Here is a 24,515-nt window from a genome sequence, read left to right on the forward strand (position 1 = left end):
CCGGGCCACTCCCGGGTCACCGGCGGCCGGCGCGGGTCGGTCGGCTACCCCGCCAAGGTCACCCCGTCGGCCGGCAGAGGAGGAGGAGGAGCCGCACCCGCCGGCAGCCGCCGTCCGCCGGCCGTCGGCGGGCCTCCCTCTGGTAATCTCTCGGCATTAGGGAGCGGTTCGTCCACGGCGGCCGGCGCTGCTCCTCTCGGCAGAACACCCGGAAATCCCTCCGGACCGGCTCACTCCTCTCCCCGACTCCGTGCTCGAGATGTTCGGCTCGTCCCGACCGTGAGGATCCTGGTACAGACCGCCGTGTGCTCGGCTTCCCGGCATTTCTGAGCCGAACGGCTCATCAGCGCATACCGCGCTCAGACCCGTCCCGAGCCCTAAACGGTCCCGGAGAAACCGCGTTAGCATATCCATCGGCCCGAGGTGCCGGCCGCGCCTGATGCGGCTCGGTTTACAGCCCTCTGATTGGTAAACAAACAAACATAAAACACGCGGCCAAAAGGCCGAGTGCCGCGCCACAACAAACCCCGATCGGCCCGCTCTGGACATAACTTCTCCCCAATGCGGCCGCGATCCGGAACAGCCTCGACCCTGCGCCGGAGCTCTCGACTGGTGGAAAATCTCCGGGCTCGGGAGGCGGAGGGCGTGCTGGTGGGAGGGTATGACACAGCACATGTCACACGGACTGGGACGACACGGCAGCGGAGGCGGCGCCGGCGGCCGGGGTCGTTCGTTGACCCGTGGCCATTGAGACGCTCTGGGGCGCACCTGCCCGCCTCCCGAGCCGGCAGCGCGCCGTATAAACCCGGCACGGAGCGCTCATTTGCAATCCGCCGCCGCCGTCTGCAGACTGCAGACGGCCGGCGGCGGAGCTGGCTGGAGAGCCGGCGGCTCGGACACCCGGTCGGCGGGTCCGAGTCGGTCCGACGCGGCCCTCTGCAGCCGCGGCCATCCATCGCCGGATCAGGCACCGCCCGACACTGGCCTGTCCTAAGCATACCTCGACCATAGCACCAGTGCTGCCGTGTCTCGGGAGCATTACACGGCAGTCTGGTCCGCGCCAGCTCAGGTGGCCGGTCCCGACCGCGTCCGGTCATGGGCCTTCTGTTAGCGCCGCTCCACATTTACCGACAATGGTACCAATCGCGGCTTACCGCCGACCAGAGTAATTGCGGCGCCTCTGAGGCGGCCGCCGCAGTAACAGCGCGTCGCCTCTCTAAGAGGCTTACCGATACGTCCCACCAGATGAGACGCGGATAAAACGGCACCGCACGAGCAGCGCACTTCACACGTCCGCGTGCGTTCACGCACACACGCTCGGAGCGCGGCCGGGCTGCGTAAGTGCTCGGGGCCGATGACCTCCTCCGGCGGACACGACATGGAGGCAATCCGCTGATGGAGGCTCCGTGACGCTCACCGGGCGGGAACAGTTTGATGGCGTCGGCAGAATGTATTTCACGCCGCGCGCCGCCGCTGAAAGACGGCACCACTCTGCTGACGCCGGACAGAGGCAGCCGCTTTCGCCGGCGCCGCTGAGCGCCCTCCATTGACGGTGTTGTCCAGCGCCGCCAGCCAACGGTGCCGACTCGGCAGTCCGGTCAGCCGCCGCCTCACGTGCGCCGGGTGCGGCTGACCCGGGGTCGGCGGACCTGACCGGCCGCAGAGCGGAGCTCAGCGGCGCCGATCGTCTGCCGAGCAGAGGGCGCGGCCGATTCATAGCGCTCTCCCCAGGCGGTCCTCGGTATCAGCCGCTGACGTAGCACAGGCGAGCATCGCTCGGGCAGCCGAGTACAGACGTGTACAAAGCCGCCTGGCGGTGACCTGGCGAACTGCGGTCCGGGTCACAGATCCACAGTCTGACCCGGAGTTGGGCGGCATGACCGGAGCGTCCCGCAACGTACCATGTGCCGATACCCGCGTGTTGTCGGTCCGGCCCGGAGTCCGAGCCGTGCCTGCCGAACTGTGCCGCGCCGGGCCGGGCCGCGCACGTGTCTCCATTGTGCGGCGTTGATCGATCTCGTACGGCCGCCTTTGTACGCCGGCCGGCGGGCGGTGAGTGAAGGCCGCTCCTCCTCCACCGGTAACGGTGCGCGGCCGGCCCGCGCAGAGCCGCACCTGACCCAGTGTCGGCCGGGACGTGCGCGCAATTACCACCATTACTGAGCGCGGTACACGGCCATAGGGCACCGGGCGGCGCGCGGCGCGCCCGAAGTGGGCCGGCCGAGCCGCGCCGATCGCGCGCCGATCGCCGCAGATGCTCCGGATCTGTCCAGAGCCGCCGTTCGACAGGCGTCCCGTCACGCATACGGTCTCAGGCGGCGCTGCGCTCGGCGCAGATGGACTGTGCGTTAGAATAGCCGCACGCCGCGCCGGAATAGGCGCCGTATGCGCCGACACGCCGCTCGCGCTGCACCAGTTGTCACGCGCCACCGGCCGCCGCGGGGCGGACTAAATGCTCCACTGCCCGGATCACGCGTGTCCGTATCACACACCGAGCGGCGCTGATGCAGGTCGCCGGAGCCGACATCCTGTGAAACGATCAGCTGAGACAGAGCGCCACATCAGAGGCGCCCCAGCTCTCTCCGCAAAGGCAGCCGAGCCGGGTGGTCCCGCTGACCCGATATTGTCCGAAACGGTATTGTTTACGACCGCGCGCCGCACGCGGGGACAATCAGGCGACATTCCAGCCCGGCGGGGTCCTCCTCCACTCCGGCCGGCGGGCGACATTTCTGGAACTCGGCGGCGGGCCGGGAAAAGGAGGAAAACCGCGCGCCGCGGCGGCTCGCTGGCGCTAATGCCGCGCCATAACGGGCCGCCGGCCGGCGGAAACCCTGGCCGTGTTTCCGACGCCGAGGCCAGGCCGGTGATTCAGAGACTCGGAGCCGGTGTGTATGTGTGAGCAGCGGACTGACTCACACGGGAAACCGCGGCCTCCCGGCAGCCGGCCCAGTGACTGACGAGCCGGCGGACCGACCGATCAGCCGGGGCCGGCCGGGGGCGGGGGCGGACCGGCCGGCGAGCCAGGGTGCTCCCCGACGTCCGGCCTGCCGCCGGCGCACCGCGGGCGTCATGCGTTCTGCTCATCAGGTGCGTGAATCACCGGCTGGAACACACCCTATTACGACACACCGACCGGCCGTGAAATGGGCCCGCCATGGCGGCGGCGGCAGCGAGAAGCGCAGCCTCCCCGGCCGGCCGACAGATGGCAGTGCTCTGCAGAGGCCATTCACACGGAGCGCCGGCCAGGTCGTGACGGCCGCGGGCCGCCGTTAATTTGGACATGGGAGCGGCCGTGGCGCGGCGTGGCCGTCCGGTTCCTCCCCCACCACAGTTTGGTCCACTCTGACCCGGCTGAGGCCCGGCACTGCCTGTGCCCTCCGGGACAGCCCCTGGCCGCCTCTGCGGCGCAGCGCAGCGACCCTGGCGGAGGTCACCGGGGGGCGTGGACGGCCGTCCCTTACCGAATCTCCCGGAGCTCACGAACCTCACGAGCCTCACGAGTCACGTGCCCCCGCCGCGTGATGTCAACTGGTGGCGTTTGGTGACGCCTCCCGCAGTCCGGCCGGCCGGTCCGCTCACATCGGCGAGTGAGCATGGCCGCGTCACAAAAAAAAAACTCCACGCGAGCGCGGCCGGCGCTATCAGGCGGCCACGGGCGGCGTATGAAATCACCGAATTAGCATAGCGGCCGCTCTGTCCGGGTGCGGCCCACAAAGACAAACAGTAGGGGCGCTCTACCGGCGGAGCCTACAGCGGTGGGAGGGGCGGCGCCCGGCCGAGAGACGCTAAAGGACCGGTCAAGTGTTACGATTCTGGCCTGGTTAGTGCTGGTCAGGTCTAGTCACATTCACACCCACACGCACAGACATAAACGCCACGTAAAGCACACGCCTTTAACACTCAGACACAACAGGGGGCAGACAATGACCACGCTCCTTTTAGGGAGACCCAGGGACCCTCAGAGACCCTCTGTGACCTGACATGGCCCCTCCGTGACCTGACATGACCCCTCCGTGACCTGACATGACCCCGCGGAACCCACCTGCTGGACCGGCCGTCGTCGCCGCTCCGCTCCGGCACCAGGGTGCTGCCGGAGTGGACAGAGCCTGGCTCAGAGGCCTCGGAGACGGAGGCGCGCCGCGCCGGCTCGCCGCCCAGCCGGCTGGTGTCCACGCCGATCAGGTACTCCTCGGTGAGGTACTGCTGCAGCGCCGGCCGGCCGGGCGGCTCCGCCCGACGCTCCGTCAGCGTCTCGGCGCTCTCACTGCGCAGCGACAGGCTGGCGTAGTCGGCCTCCGAGTAGGGCGACGTCTCGTAGCCCGAGTCCTTGGTGAGTTTGCGCGCCGAGCGACGCTCCTTATCCCGCTGCAGGGGCCGGCCGGGCTCGTCCCGGCCCCCGCTGCCGCTGGCCGTGATGACGCCGCCGCCGCCGCCGCCGGAGCCGTTGACGACGTTCTCGTAGGTCGGCGGCGGGTCACCGCTCAGGTCCGTCGGCAGCGCGTCGCTGTCGAGGCTGTCGCGCCGCCGCGCGTCGTCCGACGCGACGCTGCGCTTGCTGACCTTGTCATGGAAGCTGTGCGAGCGCTCCGTCTGCTCGGCGCGCGCCTTGGCCTGTTTGGCGCGCCGCCGGTTCGCCTTGCCCTCGCTGTGATAGTGCGGGTTGGAGCGGTCCGGAGGGGACGCGCCATCGCCGGCCACGTCGCCCTTGCCGGCGCGCAGGGCCCGCAGAAATTTGGTGGCCGACTGCAGTTTGGTGGACTCGCGCCGCTGCGGCGGCCGCCGGCGGCTGGGACTGACCTCGGTCACAGGCTCGGCCACCTCGTCGTCCACCACCTCACACGGCTGCTGCAGGTCCTGCGAGCCCCTGTGGAGAGAGAAGATAAGCGGTCAGAGACGGCGGACGGGTCACTCGGCGCGGACACGTTCCGTGAAATGTTCGTGTTGCGTCAGGGCCAGTGGCTGTATCTGCTGTATCTGCTGTGTAGGCCGTGTCGGCTGTGCAGTCACGAGGAGGGGTGGTTTAGGGTTCACGAAGGACGGTCAGAGGTCCTCCCACGGAGGGAGCCCGGGAGAGCACGCCGCTGTGCCGCCGGCCCTCCGTCACGGAGGAGGCGATAAGTCACGGTGTGCCGGGGTGCGGTTCTCGGGAGCGAGTGCTGACGCCGCCGGCGCCACCCACGGTCAGCGAACACACGCCGGCGCCGAATGGGATATGGCCATTAGCGCCGACACGGGAAATCGGGCCGGCAAGGTCAGCACATGCCGCCTGTTCCGCCCACGGTCAGACGCGGGGTCCACCGACACCCCAGCTGAGGCTGCAGCCGCCCAGGTGGGCAGGACAACCCGGCAGAGGCTGCAGCCGCCCAGGTGTGCTGGACAGCCCCGATAGAGGTTCCAACCGCCCAGGTGGGTCGGTGTACCCCGGCAGAGGCTGCAGTGACCCCGGGTGAGCACTAAACAATACCTCCGTGGGGCAGGCACATCACATGCAGCAGTCAGCATGTCCTGCGGCCGGTTCAGCTCCCCGTCCATCCGGAGCCGGTCCGGTTCAGCTCCCCGTCCGTCCGGAGCCGGTCCGGAGCAGCTCCCCGTCCGTACGGAGCCGGTCCGGTTCAGCTCCCCGTCCGTACGGAGCCGGTCCGGTTCAGTCCGTCCGGAGCCGGTCCGGTTCAGCTCCCCGTCCGTACGGAGCCGGTCCGGTTCAGCTCCCCGTCCGTACGGAGCCGGTCCGGTTCAGTCCGTCCGGAGCCGGTCCGGTTCAGCTCCCCGTCCGTCCGGAGCCGGTCCGGTTCAGCTCCGTCCGGAGCCGGTCCGGAGCAGCTCCCCGTCCGTACGGAGCCGGTCCGGTTCAGTCCGTCCGGAGCCGGTCCGGAGCAGCTCCCCGTCCGTACGGAGCCGGTCCGGTTCAGTCCGTCCGGAGCCGGTCCGGAGCAGCTCCCCGTCCGTACGGAGCCGGTCCGGTTCAGCTCCCCGTCCGTCCGGAGCCGGTCCGGTTCAGCTCCCCGTCCGTCCGGAGCTCCGGGGGAGGCGCGCGGTGACGTCAGCAGCGACCAGTGCCGATCGGCCGGCCGGTGGCCATGATCGATCCGCTGCAGGTGGACCGGCGTGTCGCCGCCCTATCGCCGGCCCATCGCGGCGATAAAGATGACAATCGCGGTGGCCTTGCTCCGACGGTCATGCTCGTTTGGAACAGCAAGGCAAACAAGCTGTAAAGAGCCGCAGGCCCGGTGCACACTGAGCCCGCCTCCCGGCGCCCGCCGAACAAAGCGCGATTACCATACACTACCGTGCAGCAGCGCGGCCGGATCAGCGCCGACATTCCCGAGACGCGATGTCAACATTCCATTTTACAAGGAGCGCTGGAAAGTGGCCGGCTTTGCAATGCGCCTATCGTGCCGGCCTGTCCGGCGGTTCTCGTGTTTGGGACAGAGCGTTCGTGCAGTCACCGTACAATTAAGGCTGTCGGTCCATGGCGGCACAGATTCCGACCGAGCGGAATCCGCATTCGAACTAACCTGGCCCCCTTTCTTATTTCGCACAAAATCTGACAAAGGCTGAAAAATGATCGCCGCTTGCCATTTGAGAAGCAGAGCGGCTTCATTTGGCCGCGTCGCGAGGAAGCCGCCCGGTTCGTCGCGAGGAAGCCGCCCGGTTCGTCGCGGCGCGATGGTCTCCCGCCGGTCCTCGGACCTTAGGCGCGGCCCTCGGCCCGGGGGGGGAGGGTGGGCGGGTCCTCGGATCTGACGCGGCTCGTGACCTCAGACGCAGCCCGCGGCAGCTGCTAACCGGCCGATGGAGGCTGCTGGAGAACATCACACCCACCCAGCCGGCCGTGGCCGACCGGAGCCAACTCACAGCGGCCCGTCTGCCACCGCCGCACCTCCGCTTCTCAGCAACAATAGGACAATAAGACGGGCGACTGGGTCTCTCGCGGCTGTCACCTCCTTCGACAGCGGCCGCGCGGCTCGTGAGACCGCTCCGGGATGGAGGCGGTCCGTGACGAGCGGCCGTGGTCGGTCGTGACGGGACGCCCCCGACCGACCGCTCCTGGCCGCTGACCACTGGCTGCTGACTGCTGAGTCTGCGCCGCTGCTGACGGCAGTGCCGACCTCTGAAGGTCAGTTGCAGACGGCACCAGCCTCCCCCAAACGGCGGCACCGGCACTGGTCTCAACGAAACCCGTTTGGACGCGGCAAATATCAACAATATCGGGACAGATTCTGTAGCTCAGATCCGCGCCGCTTGCCGTCAACATCTAATAATAGAAGATTGGATCATAGGGGCGCCAAATCCAGCATCACGGAGACTTAGCGGGGAGGTTCGCTAATGACGGCTGAGCCGCAGATGTAGACGGTCATGGCGCGGCGGCAGCGAGCGGCGCTGCACCTCTCGGCTGGTTTACGGCGGGCGGAGAGGAGGCCGACCGGCCGGCCAGACTCTCCCGGGGCGCACCTCCCGTGCACGGCCGTTTATGACCCGGCCCAGCGGCGGCCGCGGTCGGCACTGGCGCCGGCCCGGTGCACCTTCCGGGTATAACTGCCTGGCCCGACCGACCAGCGGAGTCCCTAGAGAAGTGCACCGGACCGGCGGCGTCTCCGGGGAGGTGTACCGGACCGACCGGCGGCGTCCCCGGGGGCCTGTACCGTCTGACGTACCGCGGCTCCGCCGGCCAACGCCCACCGGTCCCGACATCTACATACACAGCCAAACTGACGCGTCCGAGGAAATGGTGAGCTGAAACGGCACAGCCGACAGCGGGAGAAAACTGCAGCAACCATATGAAAGCGAAACTTTTAAATCAAACCAAATGCGCAACGTTTCACCATTTTAAGCCTGGCTTGGGTCAGGTCACTATTCTAAGGTCATCCTTGGGCCGATAAGTAGCGTTCCTCGCTCCAGATGTGCCCCGTTCGACCCCAGCGGGGTATGGCCTTCAGAGTTCACAACTCTCTCGGACGGCGTGCAGGTCAGACAGCCGTAACGGCCGTAATCCGCGGGAGACGCCCCTCCGATCGCCGACACGGAACACACACTGACGGGTGCGACAGCGCCGCCGGCCCGGGTAAAAGTCGCCCGTCTGTTCGGACGCGCCAGCCAAGGCCAGCCACCGCATCACGTCATCGTATCACTGATGAAAGCTGCCTTAACCGGCCGACAAGCAGCCAATCGTTTGGATTTTTCCAGGCCTACGGTCGGTTGCGCCCGGTTTGGATGAGACGATAACAGAGCTATTCGCCCAGCCCAAGGTTTGGCACAACTTGTTACATGGAGTTGGATTCCATTACCAAATACGCCCGTATATCCTGGCTGGAGTTCCTGTTTTTCCGCGATGGAATTAGAGGGCAATCCTTTCGCTGACCCTGTGGGAGCGGAGTTGGTTATGGAGACGCCATTTAATTACGGCCCCTTCCGATGGCCCCCGGTCGGTGGGTGCCATGGCGTACTTCCGAGTGCACGGGCGGGGTTTCGCCGGCGGAGGCGGCCGATGGCGGCCGGATGACGGCCGGATGACGGCCGGATGACGGCCGGATGACGCCGCTGGCGCACATCCGGCGCCGCCGGGACCCACCGGCCGCCGCCGGTCGGGGGAGGGGGGGGGGGGGCACGCATTCCTCGCCCGGTCGCCGCGGGCCGCCGGAGGTCGGATGACCGGCGCTCAAGGGCGCCGTGCAGTGCCGTGCCGTGCCGTGCAGGCGGCACAGGCGCGCTGACGCACGGTGGAAGCTGATATCACGCCCTGTGCCGGCCAGCCGGTGTCGGTCCGTCGCCGCCTGGGTGGCCGGCCGGTCATGAGGACCCTGACAGCTGAGGGCACTGTTGTGGTCCACTCAATTGCCGTGCCGGAATGCCGCGGCCGAAATGGCCGGCTATATGGACGTATCAAGGTGTGGGTCATGCCGAGCATGCCATGGCCCATGAAAGCTCAGCTACCTGGGTGGTCTACCGGAAGGCTGCATCATAACTAAAGTCTAAACTGCAGCCAGTAGAAAGCAGCCGAGGACGAACACACATGGTAACCGGGCTCCGTTCATGGCAGGGCCGGCGAACGGCCGACCGGTTTAGCCGACGCCGAGGCTTCCACAGAACCATGTAGATGGGGCAGCACGCAACTGCTGTGCCGTCCTGGGCCGCTATCGGTGCATCGGTGCACTTTTCCAGCGGCCGACGGGCGAGGACAAAACAGCCGCCGTGCCGTTCACAGTTCACACCGAATGGAAGGCCGACCGCCGGCCACGCCGTGTCCTTCCAGTGCATTATCCTACCGAGCGGCGAGGGAAATCCGACCTCGGCAGGCGGCGGCCGAGTGTGAACTCCGAGCAGGGTGGGAGCGGCACAGCCGGCACACACGCCACGGACCGGACCAGAGCAGTGGACCACGCCGGACCAGGGAGGGCTGGACCGAACGGGGTGGACCGCACTGGACCAACGGGAGCTGAGTCGAGCGGCTGGGACGGACGGGGTATTGGGATGAAACAGACCGGCGGGGGATAGCAGGCCGGCCCGACCCGAACCCTTGGCCAACCCCCACCGGCCAACCCAACGAATCCTAACAGCCGCCCCTCTAAGCCCTCTGATCCCTGTCCGACATATACCCGACACAGTGCCGCCCGAGCCGATTTCAAATCGATTACCGCATTGTGAAACGAGATCAGCGCGCGATTGGCGCCGACCCGAGGGCCTATCGGACAATATGTTTCACGGGCCGCTGCGCGATTCAATTAAAAACAGATTATTGTCATCGATATGGCGGCCACCGCCGGTAGGTACAGCGCGAACGAATCGGAGACCCATCGCAAATATGGCGGCGGCAAACGAAGGAGAAAGCATCAGAAAGTGAAGGGGACAAGCGAGATTACGGGGGCGTCAGAGCATGCAAGCCATCGTACTAACACTGAAATTGTACTTGCTAAAAGTTATATAGCATGGCATTACATGTGCTAATCCCGCGAGTTATTCGGATACTCGTCTGGTAGACCACAATGTATACACGACCACGGCAGGTGAGGTTACTCGCATAATAACGCTCTCAACAGGCGCCACATTCCACCTGAGATCCCCGAAATCCCTGGGTAACGCTCCCAGACAATGGGCTGACCCCGGGACGGAGCCGCGAACCGGCGAGGGTGCGGCCACAGACACGCCACGCGCTGCCGGCCTCAGTCGAACATACGTACCCAATCCAGAGCGTCACCTCAGACTTCCACAGACGCTGCATGGTCTCGCATGACCCCTGAGGTTACCACGGCGGTCACTGCGCTCTCCTTGCTGTCACCAATTTCTACACGCGCGCGGCGCCCGGTCAGCACGCTGCGCTCACGCGACTTCGACTGGAGCGGCGCGCGGCGGCAGCGGCAGCCGGCGCACCTCGGCGCCGCCGCCGCGCCGGCCGTACGGCTCACCGGCCAGCGTCAGCCGGCGGCAGCGCACGCGAATCGCGCCCCTGTGAACACCGGCATTAGAGGCGAGCCGGACCGTCCGCGCGAAGGTACGCGCAACGGCCGGGCGGGAATGTTCGTATACGTCCTCCTATCCGAACGGTCTGAATCAGATCGGAGGCCACAGAAGGTCTACAGAGTCGACCTCGCTGCGTGCGACACACAATGGATCCGTTTTCGTCACAGAAATCCCGCTGCCGTCATCCGGCGGTCGGTAGCGCGCCTATCGCGCCCATGACTCGGTTACCACAGCGCACGGCCGGCGGGTCACCGGCCGGGGTAACCGCCGCGCCGGTTCGCTGACACCGGCCGCGCACAGCCGCCCCTTCCCCCGTGTGCGACCGGCGGCACGTCCGAGCTCGCGTGTCTCGCAGCGGGCCCAATCATCCCCGCGATCTCTGCGATCAGCCGGCGATCTCTGCCGATGTCTCCACAATGTCCAGTGACGGCGGCGATCGGTCAGCGTCCTTCAGTGACGCAAGCCACCTGTGAGTGACGTCACGGCCCCTCTCGGCCACCCAAACACGCCGGCGCGGTGACGGATGACGGCGGCCTCCCGTCGGCCGGTGGTCATCCACTCTGTCCGGAGCGGCCGGCTCCGGTTTCCAGGCCGGCGCGACAAACAGCCGGTCAAGGTCGCCGCCCCCCCCCCCCTGCCCTCTCGGTGAACAGATGTGCGTCGCCAGCCGAGGTCGGCGGTGTTCCGAGGTTCCTGTTCTTCCGGCGCCGTATGACTCAGTGGCGCGGGGTGCAGCCTCCGTCTACACAGTCCACACCCGTGTACCGCGCCGTGAGTGACTCACGCGCGTCAGTTGCGTAACCGGAGACGGCCACAACAGCTCTGGCGGCCGCGGGCAGGGCGGTCACGTGACCGAGAGTGACCGGTGTAGGGGGCTGGTCAGAAGTGATCGGGGTGGAGCCTGGAGTAATCAGGAATAGATAGATGATCGGAAGCCAGAACAAAAGACGGAAGTTTGATGAAGTGGTCATAGTTGTGGTCATACTGGACGTGCCGAGCGTCAACCACGACCGTTTGAGCCACGAATCAATCATATCGTCCTAAGCCGCTCAGCTAACGCAGTCCCAAATACACGCTATAAAATCCCCACGGCTATCCTTCTAGCTCGGCTCGAGCGCCAGGCCACCCGCCGCTGGGAAAAACTGCCGTCCTGTGCTGCAAAGCGGCCGGTGTGGTCCGTGTCTGCGCCGGCTGTGTGGTTCGTGTCTGCGGCCAGAGTCTGACGCCGAGAGTGAGGCCGGCCGTCACTCTCCGGGACGTCACTCAATTCCCAGACACCACGGCACGTCACTTTCCGAGACCTACACGGCCGCCGAGTAGGCCGGCTGTGACCGCGGACATGTTCTTCCACCGATGCTGCCGGTCCTGAGATGGCACGTTGTTCCCAATGGAAGCGTGCATACACAGATTGGCGTTTGAGCGCTGGCGGCTGGCCGGACCGGGACATCGCACGAGCATATAAAGCCGTGGCTGACGCGCCTGGCCGGAGCCGAGTGAGTTGAAGGGCATGCCATCCTCGGTCAACTCTGGGTCAACGTCGGCTCAGTGATGGGAGAGAGAGAGCGGGGTCAACAGTGGATCATCGTTTTGGTGTATGGGTATGATAGACTGGAGGCACTTATGCTTTTCGACAGTCGGTATATTTCTGCACGCCGGTGACGGCGGTGCGGCAGAGGTCCGGCACCGGACTAAAGCTGCAGTCTGCAGTCCAGTGGCAGTCTCCACCCACCCCCAGTCTCTCAGTCCCCCGCGGGGCCGCTGGCTCTGGCGCGCCGGGAACGCGGACCGAATCGGCCGCTATCGCCCCGTCCGCCCGTGCAGCCGCGAGCGGCCGTGACCGCTGCTATGCAGGCTCATCAGACCCCGGCTGCAGCGGCCCGTGTATATGGCCATTGGCCAGCGATGGCAGTTTGCCGGGAATCCGCCAGAAAATGTCACGTGCCATGTTTCTTCCCAAATCTCCCATGTAGCGTTGCTCGGAAAAATGTCCGACAGCGCGACACAGGCCGGCCGAAAAGGGCCTCAATTGATAAGGACCGTTTTTATGGTGCAGTGTAATCCGATCCATACCTTGGAATTCAGATCGTTGTCTCGTGAGCGGAGTTTTTTCGGAACGTTCCCGACCGGCCGCTCGGCTGAGCGGATAGGGTGTCCGGTAGCTGCGCCCCGACCTCGACCGGACTGTCGCCGCTACCAGAACGGCGCTGCACAGACCTTATCTGGTTCTCACCGTTCGTATGTACCGAGAAAGAAGTGGTGTTTATGACTCAGATCGCGCCGTGACAGCTCAGAGCTCGGAGGCCCTACGGTTTGGATATAGTGAAATAGACAGTAGCGGGGCACCGTAATCCCTCAGTCCGTGCCCAGGTAAGGCTGGCTACATATTTAGATGCTGGCTTTCTGGAATTCAAATGCGACAGACAAAGAATCGACTAGAAGGCGCGGTCCCACCAGGGGCAGATTGCTGATGCAGGCTGAGATCTGGCCGTCGCTCGGCTGCCCGGCTATGGGCCGACATGGGGACAGGGCCCGCCCCGCGCCAATGGATGGTGACCTGCCCGGGCGGCGGCGGCGGCACCTGCTCCTGTCCTGCTGGGCTGGCCAGCTGTGCGCCGGGGTGTCCGCCCCGCTGTCAGGGCGCCGTCGGCCGGCGGCGGAGGTCGTCACGACGGCCGCCCGCCCCCGCCCCTGCCCCCGCTACCCTTCCCTCCAACCAATAACCGCACACCGCACCGCACCCGAGCCGCGACGAACAAAGAGCGCACCGGGCGCCCGGCCTCAGTTCACCCGTGTACCACCTCACCAGCCGACCGGCCCGGCTACGTGTACTGTCCTGTGTCCGCGTCTGTCCACAGCACGGCATCACATACCAGAAACACCGGGCGCATGCAACGGCCTCATTAGCGGCGGCCAAAGACGGCCACGGAGGGCTCGCGGTGACAGAAGACCGCCACGGAGGTGGCGGCGAGTGCGAGTCGGTTCCACAAACTGCCACAGCACAGATCCCGGCTCCACGGCACGGCGGCGGCGGCGACAGAAGCAGCAGCGGAGGCGACGCGACGGTCAGCCCCGAGCAGCGTCTGTTACGTTGCAGATTCTCAGCCGGCGTTGCCTGCGGTGGCGTGGCGTGAGCGTCCGACCGGCGTGCGGACTGGCGTGAGTAGGGACGCCCGGTGAGGCCATTCACCGAGCGCGCAGTCGCCGTTCGCTCTCACTACACAGAGTGACACTACGGAATCATAGCCGCCGGCAACGGTCGAGTTAAATCCCTCGTGATTGCCGCTGGGCACGTGACGTTTGTCGTTGTCGTACGTCGGAGTACACCAGCTGATGAGACACCAAACCCTTCTGACAAGAGTGCAACTCCCCGCCCCGGTGCCTGTACCGATCAGTCCCCCCCCCCCCCCCCCCACCAGTCACGGAAAGTGTCAGTTCTCGGGCCAGTTTTTGCCGTCCCTCCCGGCCGACCGGACAGCTCGGGCCTCGGCTGTCACAGGCTGGGACACACCCCAGTGACCTCTGTGGGCCGTCAGGGCGGGCCGGGTGACCTCCGACGGTCACTGCAGAGGCCCCGGCGGCGACCGGGCGGCGCCGGCAGGGGGGAGGGGAGACCACGGCAGAGTGGGGGGACGGCGGCACGTGACCGTGACCCGGCCCCGAGCGCACGGAAGCGGGCATGACGCCGCGTTAATCGGGTCCGGTCCGCCTCGGGGCACGGCGTGTGGTAGTGGCGGTCGAACGGACTGCATCTCTGTCGCTGGCGACACTACGCTCTGGGCGACAGCCGTCCATACTCATCGCCATCCAGGCATACATCCACCGCACGGTGTTCTACTCCGGCCCTTGCCATGGGGCAGGGCGCAGGTCCCGACCTGTGCGATGACGGAAGCTCGACCTCAGAGTCACGGAGACGGGTGTGCTGCGGTCGACCGCAGGCTGATGCTCCCGGAAAACAGCGGCTAACAGCGCGCTCGGAGGATGTGTGCTCACTGAGCTCACTGAGCCTGCAGTCGCGTGGTAGGCACCGCAGCCGCCGTGGAACGGGGAAATAGGAAACGAGCTGACCAGACTCTCATCATGTCCGCGGTCAATTTTTGACCGTGTGCAATTAACCCACAAAAATGATGCCAGAAGTCATTACGGAACACAGAAGAAGTATGAGCAACCGTCCGGAAAGACATATTATTTATGCCAGGGTAGAGTCTAGCTGGAAAGCCCGTGTCTTATTAAAAATCCATTATTGTGTGATTTCTTGCCGAGATAAAATGCCACCGGTCATGGAGGGGACCTAAAACCCCACGATTTGGCTATCAATCACGAAGCGGTAAGGCCGCTGCTTCTCGTTAGTTGTGTAGGGCGGCCGCGTACCCGGCTCCTGAGTAAGTCATGCACTGCTGCATAAGTCGAGATTAAGACATCATGACGGAATCAATACTGCGCCGTACGATCGGTGTGCCTAGTTCCAGAGGCGCGCCCGGCATCGATCAGCGGAAAATGACATCAGCTCATCCGTGTCCTTGATGGGGCACGTCACGTCGATAAATATTGATTTTACTCATGCCCTTTTGTAGCATTTTAATCAAAATAGCATCGACTAACACAACAGTGACCTTTTCAAACACCCTTTTGTCCTCAAACCACCATTTTGGCAACCACCATATCGCTTGCAGCTCGCCCGAAACATACAAACAAGCAAGTAAAACTGCATGGACCTCCGAAGCTTCTCATGAATATGAAGACCTCGGCAGCCTCCTTGCCGTTCCACCGTTCCGGTACCGCTGGTGCCGTGATCTCTGCACCCGTTGTGCACCCCTTGCCGGGCGGGGCGCGGTCGCGGACCGCCGGCCGGCCGGTCAGTGGCCCGGGTTTTCCGAGCAGGCAGCGTCCCGATCCATTTCGGCTGCCCGGTACGTGCCGAGTGACCGCATCACGGCCGAGCGGGCTCACTGAGCGGTGCGGAGAGCGGCGGCCGACCTCTGGGCGGCGGATCGTGCCCAGCCGTCACGGCACACACCTCATTACGGCCTGACCGGGGCGGACGGCCCCGGCGGGTTCAACGAGCCTCGGCCGCAGTGCAGCTCGACAATAAACACAGCCATGAGAAGGAGTAACAGCGATGCAGCGGCGGGCGCCACTGAAGGTCAGTGTGGATTGCTGATGCACCTCAAGTAACAGGACCTGTGATAAGGAATATTGCGCGCATTGCTTCACGTATTTGATAACATCAGCAACGCCTTGCCATGTGTCCATCCTGGAGCGATGAGTCTGATAAACGCTAATGCTCCGATAGCCATCTGATCCACAACGGGCCGGCCTTGCATCGATTTAGCGTGTCGAGGTCGGCGCCGGTGAGTTGCGGTTCATTTGGCCAGTAAAGCACGGCCGTCTTTGTGGCCGCCGAGCGGTGGCACGCCGCACCGCGCCCAGCTCTCCTCGGTGACCTGGTTCAGGTGCAGGGGCGGGGGTCAGCCGATGGACGGCCCAGATATCGCCGCGTGACCAACGCCCGGCCGGGCCACTCTCTTGCCCAATGTCGGTGACCAATGGCGCTGAGATGCGGCTTAAGGTCGTACGGTTGCCCCATGGGAGGCCGGGTGGTATGTCCTGAAGGTACCGCAGGCTCTTCGGATGCAAGGTAACGGAACTGACCTGGAGGGCTCCGACTCACCCCGCGATATCGCGTCCGATGACGTCACAAATACGTGACCTGGACGGATGTGAATCATGCCCGCCCTTTTCTGGAGCACTTCAGGCCGTCGCTGTGCATTGCGTCAGTGCGGGGATCTGCATCATAATGTGCAGAGCGCTCCTCGCCTTGTCGCTTTGAAAACATACCAGTCTGGTGACCTCACCTGGGCACTCAAAGAGCACCCCCACGTCTACCGACACAGACACTCACCATGAGAGCTCGGTACTCAGTCCGCTGCAACCCCTCCCGGTCACTGCAGTAAAGCTCGACAAGGCCCTATAGCTCCGACGGCGTGGTGCCGTCTGACCAGTGACCATGATGACCAGCCCATGGCCGGCAGATCTGCATAAGCCGCAGCGACGTCCGGCCGTCTCCCATTGTACCGACATCTCCCGGTGATCTGGGAGCCGGCGCTGGCACGGCCGGCTGACTTGCAGTACGGCGCCAGGAAGAGCGGTTTGTCCTGGGTCGGCGGTCGCGCCCCCGCGGCGCGCTGAGGTAAGTCCTGCCGTCAGTGATGCTCCGATAGCGGCCGGCGGAGACGGCCGAGCCGCCCTCCGGACCGTGGGAACTGCGGCGCTTCCGGTGACGTCGGCGTCAGACGCGGCCGGTGACGGTCCGTCCGGCCGGCGGCCAGCTCCCGGTGACGGAATGAGGGACGTCCGAGCTGACCAGCAGACACCGGCGGTAACCGCAGAGCGCGCCGTCCGCCGCCGCTGCCGGGTCTCCCGCCGGGGTAAGCCGCTGCAGAGTCCACGGCCGGTCGAAACGCCAATCGGCAGACCTCTAATCCGTCCTCCGAGGCGGAGATGGTATCACGGCGCCCATAAAAGGCGACGGCGGGGATGTTTGGACACCTCCCCCGACCAGTTTGCCAGTGATCGGCCGGTCCCCGGAGGCCGCCGCCAGCGGACCGTACCGGGAAAGCATTGTGATGCGACCTTGAAATAGTTGTGATGGTGAACTCACGGGTCTTAGATCAGACCTCGTCAGGGAAAAATAATCAAACTCATTCCTGGATTCGCGGCAGCGTTTGAACTAATGCTGATAAATTATCATCCATCGAAAGTTCTGTTGTTCAGTGTCATTTTCGCAAACTTCCCATGCATTTACCTGTCACAAATAACTTTCTCAGGAGGAGCTGCCAAGTTTCTGCAGCCTGGTATTCAGTTTCCGTGACTTTTTCGGCTCTACTGCGAGCAGCGGGCGCCTGAGGACGCCGGGACAGTGAGCAGCACGGTACCACTTCGACTGGAGGCGGCGGCGAGGAGCGGGGCCCGGAGTGGCCGCCGCCGCGCCGTCCGTCCAGATTCCTCCGCCGCCGCCGCCGGTGAGCCCGCCGGCCCGGCGGCGCCAGAGGCGGCGCAGTGCCGCCGTTTTTGTGGCTCGGGATGCCGCTGTGCCGACGCTCCGATGCCGACAGCCCTGCCATTCAGCGCCGGCCAGAGCCGCAGTTTTATGACGTTCGGCGCGCATGAACGCTTTCGATAAATCCGAGCCATCTTCAAAGGCTCGGCGATGAAAGCGAAACTGTTTTAAATGCCATCGTTCGGCCGCTGAAAAGGCCGGTGGGGTTTACGAGAGGATTATGCCCCTGTCCATGCCCCTCCGTTCATCAGTGTATAAACACTCGGGGCGCCTTTCGGCAAGCTGCACAGTCCTCTTCATCTTATACCAACACCTCATGGTAAAATAAATCACACCTTTCGGGGTATCAGAACGGGCAGTCCTGGCGGCGAAACTGCATAAGAAAACAGGCACAGACAGCCGCCAAAGATTCATGAGACTTATAGAGCAAAAGGACAGCAACAATAAAGGAAGGCATTTGAGAGTCAGCCGCAGCCCGACAGAGACGGATGCGGAGGAATGGGAGAGTGGGAGGGAGCAGAGCGACAGAGAAGGAGTGGGGGAGGCACAGAAGGAATAGCAGAACGTGCCCGCGCCTCCGACAGGCACCGGTCACGTACCGGAAGGCTGCTTATCCGGAGAGTCATTTGCCGATCCGAACTGCGGTTAGCGTGTGTGCCCGAGGCCTGCCGAGTCAGCGGCAGAGGGGCGGCCCGACAGGTCCGGACTCCGAGACCCGAGGGCAGAGGGCTGGGTGGACCATGGCTGTGAGGGATGTGGAGAAACTGGAGGCGAATCGACATAACCCGAGGCCTACGGGTCCCGCAAGGCGACGGCCCTCAGCTCGGGGGAGGGGGTCATGCAGCGTCCAGGAGTCGTCGGTGGGTGTTGCATGCCGGCGACAGGGCATCCTGGACGGCCAGTCGGATTTTATGAGATATTCGTGACGGCACGGGGAGATAAGAATCTGCCAGACAAGCCGGATCGCTGCTGACCTTCATGAAATCTGTTGACAGCCCGCTCGATGCGGCTGGAACAGCCCATATGACAAACCCCAGCGGCACGAACTCCTAAAAGTTCCGAGTCCCTGAATCGGTTTCACCTGCGATCGAAAGTGGCGATCTTGCAATCTTCCTGATGACCTTCCAAAAGCATTGTTCTCCCTTGTACGCCGCCCATCCTGAATGACAGGTATGAATTCAATGCACGGCAATTATTGCAACCTTGACCCCCAGCATTCAGTGCAATTGCGGCGGAGAGCGACAGCTCGCGAAGATGTCAAAACCGTAAATGCCACCGATTCTGTCAGACAATGATGAGCGTTCCATACCGAATTCCGTCGGCGGCGGGGTCACCTTGGTGGCGGTGGCCACTGTCGCAGGTATGTCTCTGCGGCTTCTGCTGCGCGCTGCACCGCCGCTCTGTTCCGAAGTTATTCCCGGTGGGCCGCGTCCTTGCCGCACCCGAGCCATTGTGCCATCGGACCGCCGCGCTGGCACTGAGTCACCCGCGGAGGAGGGGATGGTGATTCTGGGGACCGTCTGCAACAGACAGGCGCTCGATTCCCAGGGAAGACACGAGGCTGAGACCCAGTCTGCCGTGCGTTATGTGGACGCAGATGGAGGCGCGATATGCACACAATGCCACGTTTCGCCGGAATGCAGCGTTTCAGCCGCCGAGCCGTTACTTTCTGTGGAGGCGAAACAGGCCGTCTGGGACAGGACCGGTGTCCGCTGACCACGCCACTGGACCGGCCGCTGGACCACACCGCTGGACCACACCGCTGGACCAGCCGGGACCGCCGCGCGAGGGAGGCGGACGGGACACGGCGAGGGCTTTCCTTACACGGCCGTCTGAATAATCGCGGCGCTCCGGCGATGTCCAGCGATGCGCGATGCACGCCACGATGCACGCTGAACACAGCAGTCGGCACACAGGTGATGACGAGCCGACCCCAGCCGGCGGCCCCCAGACAGGCGGTGAGTAGCGTTTGGTTCGCCGTGTCGGCCGCCGTGTGATAACGCGATGTTAGCGCGGCGGGATTGTCTGGCGACATTTCCACAGAACCAGTGGCAATGCACGCGGCGGCTGTCACCGTGTTTGGATCGGACACAGGCCGGGGATCATCGCGACACGGTTACATGCGGTCTGATCACAGGCGGCGGCACACGGCCAGCATGAGCCGATAGTGAAACGGAAAGCACATCATAAGCATACAATGGTCCCGTGCCCACTCGTATATTCATGCACAGATCCATGCATCCGTGTGACAATGTCCGGTTTCTCCAATATAATATCATTGTTTTATTCGCTCGGTTTAACCCACAAAACAAACAGACGGAAGTTATAGCGGAATTTTACAACCATACCGTGAGACCTCTGCAGTAGAGCGTCTCCCCCCCCCCCCCGTCCCACGACCTCGGGGCTGCGGACTCACGTGGCGCCACGGCGGTGTGTCTCGGGCGTCCGCGGCGGCTCGGCCGGCCGGCTGGCTCCGTCAAATACCAGTCGTCGCACGTGCTCCCCGACACCGCTGTCCGTGCGCGACACGGAGCCGATGCGGCGCACCATGGCTCTGACACACGGCACTCGCCCCTCCGCCGCCCTCGCGGCACTGAGCGGCGGCCGCAGCGGCCCCTGAGCCCCGCGCACACCTGCAACCACCGGCCGTCCAGCGCCACACTGCCGACCGGCCGCCCTCTCCGGGTCCGCGGCCACAGAGGAAACTCGGCACCGCACCGGCACACCACCGCACACAGCGCGGCGGCGACACGGACACTCCGCGGCGGACTGGTCGGACGTTCCTGGTCGCCGTCACGTCACCGGTGACGTCACGGTCGAGTCATGACTCCACTCGGGGGAGTATCGACCGGTCGGTCCGTGTGCGTACACCTGTGTCTGAGCGGGACGAGGTGGAGTAATCACGCGGCGTCCCTGCCCCGGTCCGGCCCGAACCGTCACAGCTGGACTGGCACCGAGGGGAGGGCCGAATGTGACGAGGGGGAGGGCTGATTGTGACGTGACGGGACGAGACAGGCTGTCACGGGTGAGCGTCCCAGGGCCGGCGGACAGTTGACGCTGTTGTCCCGCTCGGCATCGTTTTCACTTTCCCTCCTACAGATCGTCGCAGCTGATCGTATTCTCCTTTCCCGCAAAAATGTCGACCTCCGCCGTTTTTCCGCCGTGTACCGTAAAGCGTCCGCAGTTGGCAGTTCTCCGGTTTTCCCGGGGAGACTGGCGCCGCGGTGGGTCGCCGCTGACCTGGAGAGACCTCCGCTCGGCTGGTGCCAGCTGGTCACCGGGCGTCTTACCCCTCCGGCCGGCCGGCCGACCGTCACCGCGACCGGCGCGCCACGACAGCCAGTCACTTTTTGTAATGATGCGGCCCGGGATGTGAGCGCAGTCCACGACCTTGCCCGGCCGTCCGCTCCGCCAAGGTCGCGGCGGAGCGGCGCGGGGCGCGCGGCCGTTCCCCCGGCCGGCCGGACCGGCTGCTGGACCCTCCTCCTCCTCCTCCCGCGAGAGGCACCGCGCCGCGCCGCGCCGCGCTACAGACGGCCTGCAATTGCGCTGCAGCCGCGCGGCGGCCAGGGTTCATGCCCCGCGCGGTCCGTGCAGGGCAGGAGCAGCGGCGGAAGGCCCGCGGCCCGCGGCGGCCGCCGATCACGCTCCCAAATCGCCGCTCCCACGCGAGCGCCGCCCTCCGCTGACGGCGCGGAGATACAGGCGTGATTGCAGCGCCGGCGGCTACCGGCCGGTGGGCGCCTCCGTCCCAGGTCGGCCGCCGGTCCTGTCCGCGGGCGGGCCGGTCACACGGCCGGACCACCCAGGGTGTCCGCCAACGGCCGTCCGGAGCCCGGAGCCGGCAGCACCCCTCCCCTCCATCGACAGCTGTTCTGCCGAGACTATCGCGGCCTTGGCGACTCTCCGTGTCCTTCGGGTCGCCGACGCGGCAGTGGGCGCGCTGCAGCGCCGAGGTGCCGCCGCTCGGCCACAAGAAGTGTGTGTGTTTGTGTACACATGCGCGCGGGTGTTTATTTGCCCACTCGCCGGCTCGTTAGTTCGCGCCGCGACCATACGGGCTCATTTCACCGCCCACTAACACGGTTTCCGATTGCGACCCTGAGCACAAAAACTCCGGACGCGAAAAACGGCGGCGGAAATGGCGCACTGCTGACGTGGACGTCGGGGAGCTGTCGTGGGACGCGAGGGAGGGTGCAGCTGGCCAGGTGAGGGCCGAGGAGGGGTCGGGGCGGTCCCTGCACTGCCAACCCGACACGTCGGGTAGGTGTAATGTTGGCTGCCGGGCCGGCCGGGCCGTCAAACATTGCTCGATTCGGATAACGAATGCACCAGTCGGGCGTTATCACTGCTGCCCTGCTGACTGGGTGTCCACCTGTCCAACATTCCCGGGCCCCCGTCCGTGCGTATAACCCGTCCAAAGCTGCGCGCGTGCCCGCTCGTAAGTGTGGCGCGCTGCTCTACTACATGCACTTCAATAGCGCCTTCATCGAGCACGAGACATCGGAACGGCGCCACATTAGCATCGAAATAAGGCCCACGTCCGGGCCGGTAAAAAATCGGGCATTTACGAGCCATGTAGCTCATTTATCATGTGCTACTTGGACCATGCTGAGCATTTTGCAGCTGTCACATATATGTCGGCGATGTTCATTAATGCAATACACAAGAACAAGTTGAGTAGGAGCCGTTCCGTTCGGCCTTCTGGGAACTGTGCAATTCATGACTGGCTTGGGAATTGATGAAGAGATTCCAGTCCTGTTTGCTCGTTTGACTTGCATGCCGGGCGACACGCGGTCGCAGCCCAATTAAAATAAACTGGACCCAGTGCACACCATACCCGTCAAACTGGAATGTCAACAAGTTAATCATTTAGAGGAATATTCAGCGTTCAAAGCCTTTTGTTCTCCACGCACAGCGCTGCTGCTTTATGTGGGGTATGAAATGAACTATAGTTATTGTCATTCATATGCTTTAATAATTAGAAGAAATTGTAAAAACATGACGTAACCTAATGCTGAACATTACGGCGGTGAGCGTGCATCGCCGTCATGCGTGCGACAAGGCGCCGCCCGGTTTGATCGAGCGCTGACTGCCACTCTCACGCAGTCTTACCCTTTAAGTACAGCTGTCCAGTTACACGCACACCCGAGCAATGCTGCTGTGCGTGCCATCCATCGTCCCCACCCTGAGTCGCGTCCCACGCCGGGCATTCATGGTGTCCCGGCCACCGGCCGTGCCTCATCCGCCCCCGGTGCACGTATGGACGCTGTCCGGCCGTCGTGTTATCTGGTTCAGCATTAATTCTGCGGGCTCACACGGCGCACGCAGCGGCAGTGCGTGCACCGGCCGGGGTCACCGGTCTCGCAGGCGTCAGTACTCTGTCATGGAAGGATCCGTCCCGCCAGACCGCATGGCGCATTCACTAGAGGCGCTCATAGTTCCATCGGCGTACGAGAAGTTTCATTAACCCGCGCCCCGCTGGGGGGGGGGGGGGGCAGAATCTGCCCCCTCCCGTTTTTCGCCAATAACTTCTAAACGCGTTACGCCAGCGACGTCAAACTTTAAGTACCTTATCATACATCAATTTGACACGTTCCCTGAAAATTTGAGCGAAATCCGTCGGAAATTTTTTGAGAAATTGACGTTTTAGTGACGTCATGTTCGCCATTTTCGCCTCAAAAACGGCAAAATTTCAAACGCCGCTAACATCTTCATTTTTAAAGGAATCAAGACGTAACAAAAAATGTTATACGTGATTTTACTTTGTCTATCAAATGGCTATCTCGGTTTTTTGAAAATTTTGGATTTTAGCCAAAATTTTTCCAAAAAACTGACTTTTTTGGGAAAACATTTATAAAATCCAAAATTTTGAGTTTATCGAAAAAACCGGAATATATGTCAAAGAAGTGGTCTATGTGCACCTACATACCAATTTTTAGAAGAATCGGTTCAAAAATGTGGGAGTTATTCAAAATTTTATGACGTCACGACACACAAAAATTTTGAAAAATGATTTTTTTTGGAAGTTCTAGACCTCGTACAGAAACCAAAATAGCACCATTCGATTCGCCGTGAAAAACTGCATCGGATAGACACCTTTTTAGGCCTTAACAACCAACTTCAAAATTTGACCTCACTTGACCTGACGTTGACCTGACCTCGACCTGAAATTCATCCAGAGGTGTTCCATATCACTTATTGAGTGTGCCTATTGAATTCCATGAGCAAAATGACCCATAAAACATGTGTCGCACATGCCCTTTTCTATATTTTGTTTTTGGTGACCTGACCTGACCTTGACCTTGACCTTTGAATGACATTGTGTGCAACAAATATTGTTTTGGTAGTCTAAGAACACGTTTTGGGCAATCAGTCTCAGTCCATTCTTCGGCAACTACGGTGCAAGGCCGATACTGTAGAAACTTGCATTTTGTACCCTTGACCTGACCTTGACCTGACCTCTGACCTTTTTAAGCAAAAAAAATTGGGCTCTTAAGATCCGCCTTGTTGAGAGCTTTCGATTGCCGTTTTCCCCGTCTTTCTACGACCATCGGTTCGGAAGTTAGACAGGGGGGGGGCAGAATCTGCCCCCCCAGCAGGGCGCGTATGGCTGAATAGCCCAGCGGGGCGCGGGTTAATCATTGTAATTAACGTTTCACACAGTAGGTACCTACCTAAATCTAATTGTGCCTAACATTTTAAACGTCTTGAACGTTCCTGTTACATCACATGTAGGTAAACCTAATTCTGTGGGTACCTATGATTAATAATCACTAATTAGGTGAATGGGTATTTATTTAATATAAATTCCTACACAAACAAGCAAACTCAAAGAGCGTTTAACATATCAGTGTTTAATCAATAATTTACATGTTTTGTTGTGATTTAGAAACAATGTGCTAAAAATGGTTTCTACCAAGTAGGTAGATACCATCTTCTCTCGTTATCATTACAAATGTTGCAGTTTCGAACAGAGTTTGAGACCGAATGATTCGACTTT

General features: G+C 62.9%; 1 protein-coding gene across 3 annotated transcripts in view; it reads right to left on the reverse strand.

The window, feature by feature from the left end:
* Positions 1–24,515, reverse strand: part of LOC122365469 (serine/arginine repetitive matrix protein 2-like) — a 126,757-nt gene that overhangs the window by 60,745 nt on the left and 41,497 nt on the right. For 2 of the 3 annotated variants that reach the window (XM_043336707.1, XM_043336706.1), the window contains one exon: positions 4,043–4,864. In XM_043336707.1, coding sequence (XP_043192642.1) covers positions 4,043–4,864 — 822 coding nt within the window. Of the gene's footprint in view, positions 1–4,042; positions 4,865–10,175; positions 10,313–24,515 lie in introns of those variants that run through there. The other variant, XM_043336708.1, reaches the window with a different exon arrangement.

Source organism: Amphibalanus amphitrite, unplaced genomic scaffold, assembly GCF_019059575.1.
Source record: "Amphibalanus amphitrite isolate SeventyFive unplaced genomic scaffold, NRLGWU_Aamphi_draft 000741F_arrow, whole genome shotgun sequence".
Taxonomy (NCBI): domain Eukaryota; kingdom Metazoa; phylum Arthropoda; class Thecostraca; order Balanomorpha; family Balanidae; genus Amphibalanus; species Amphibalanus amphitrite.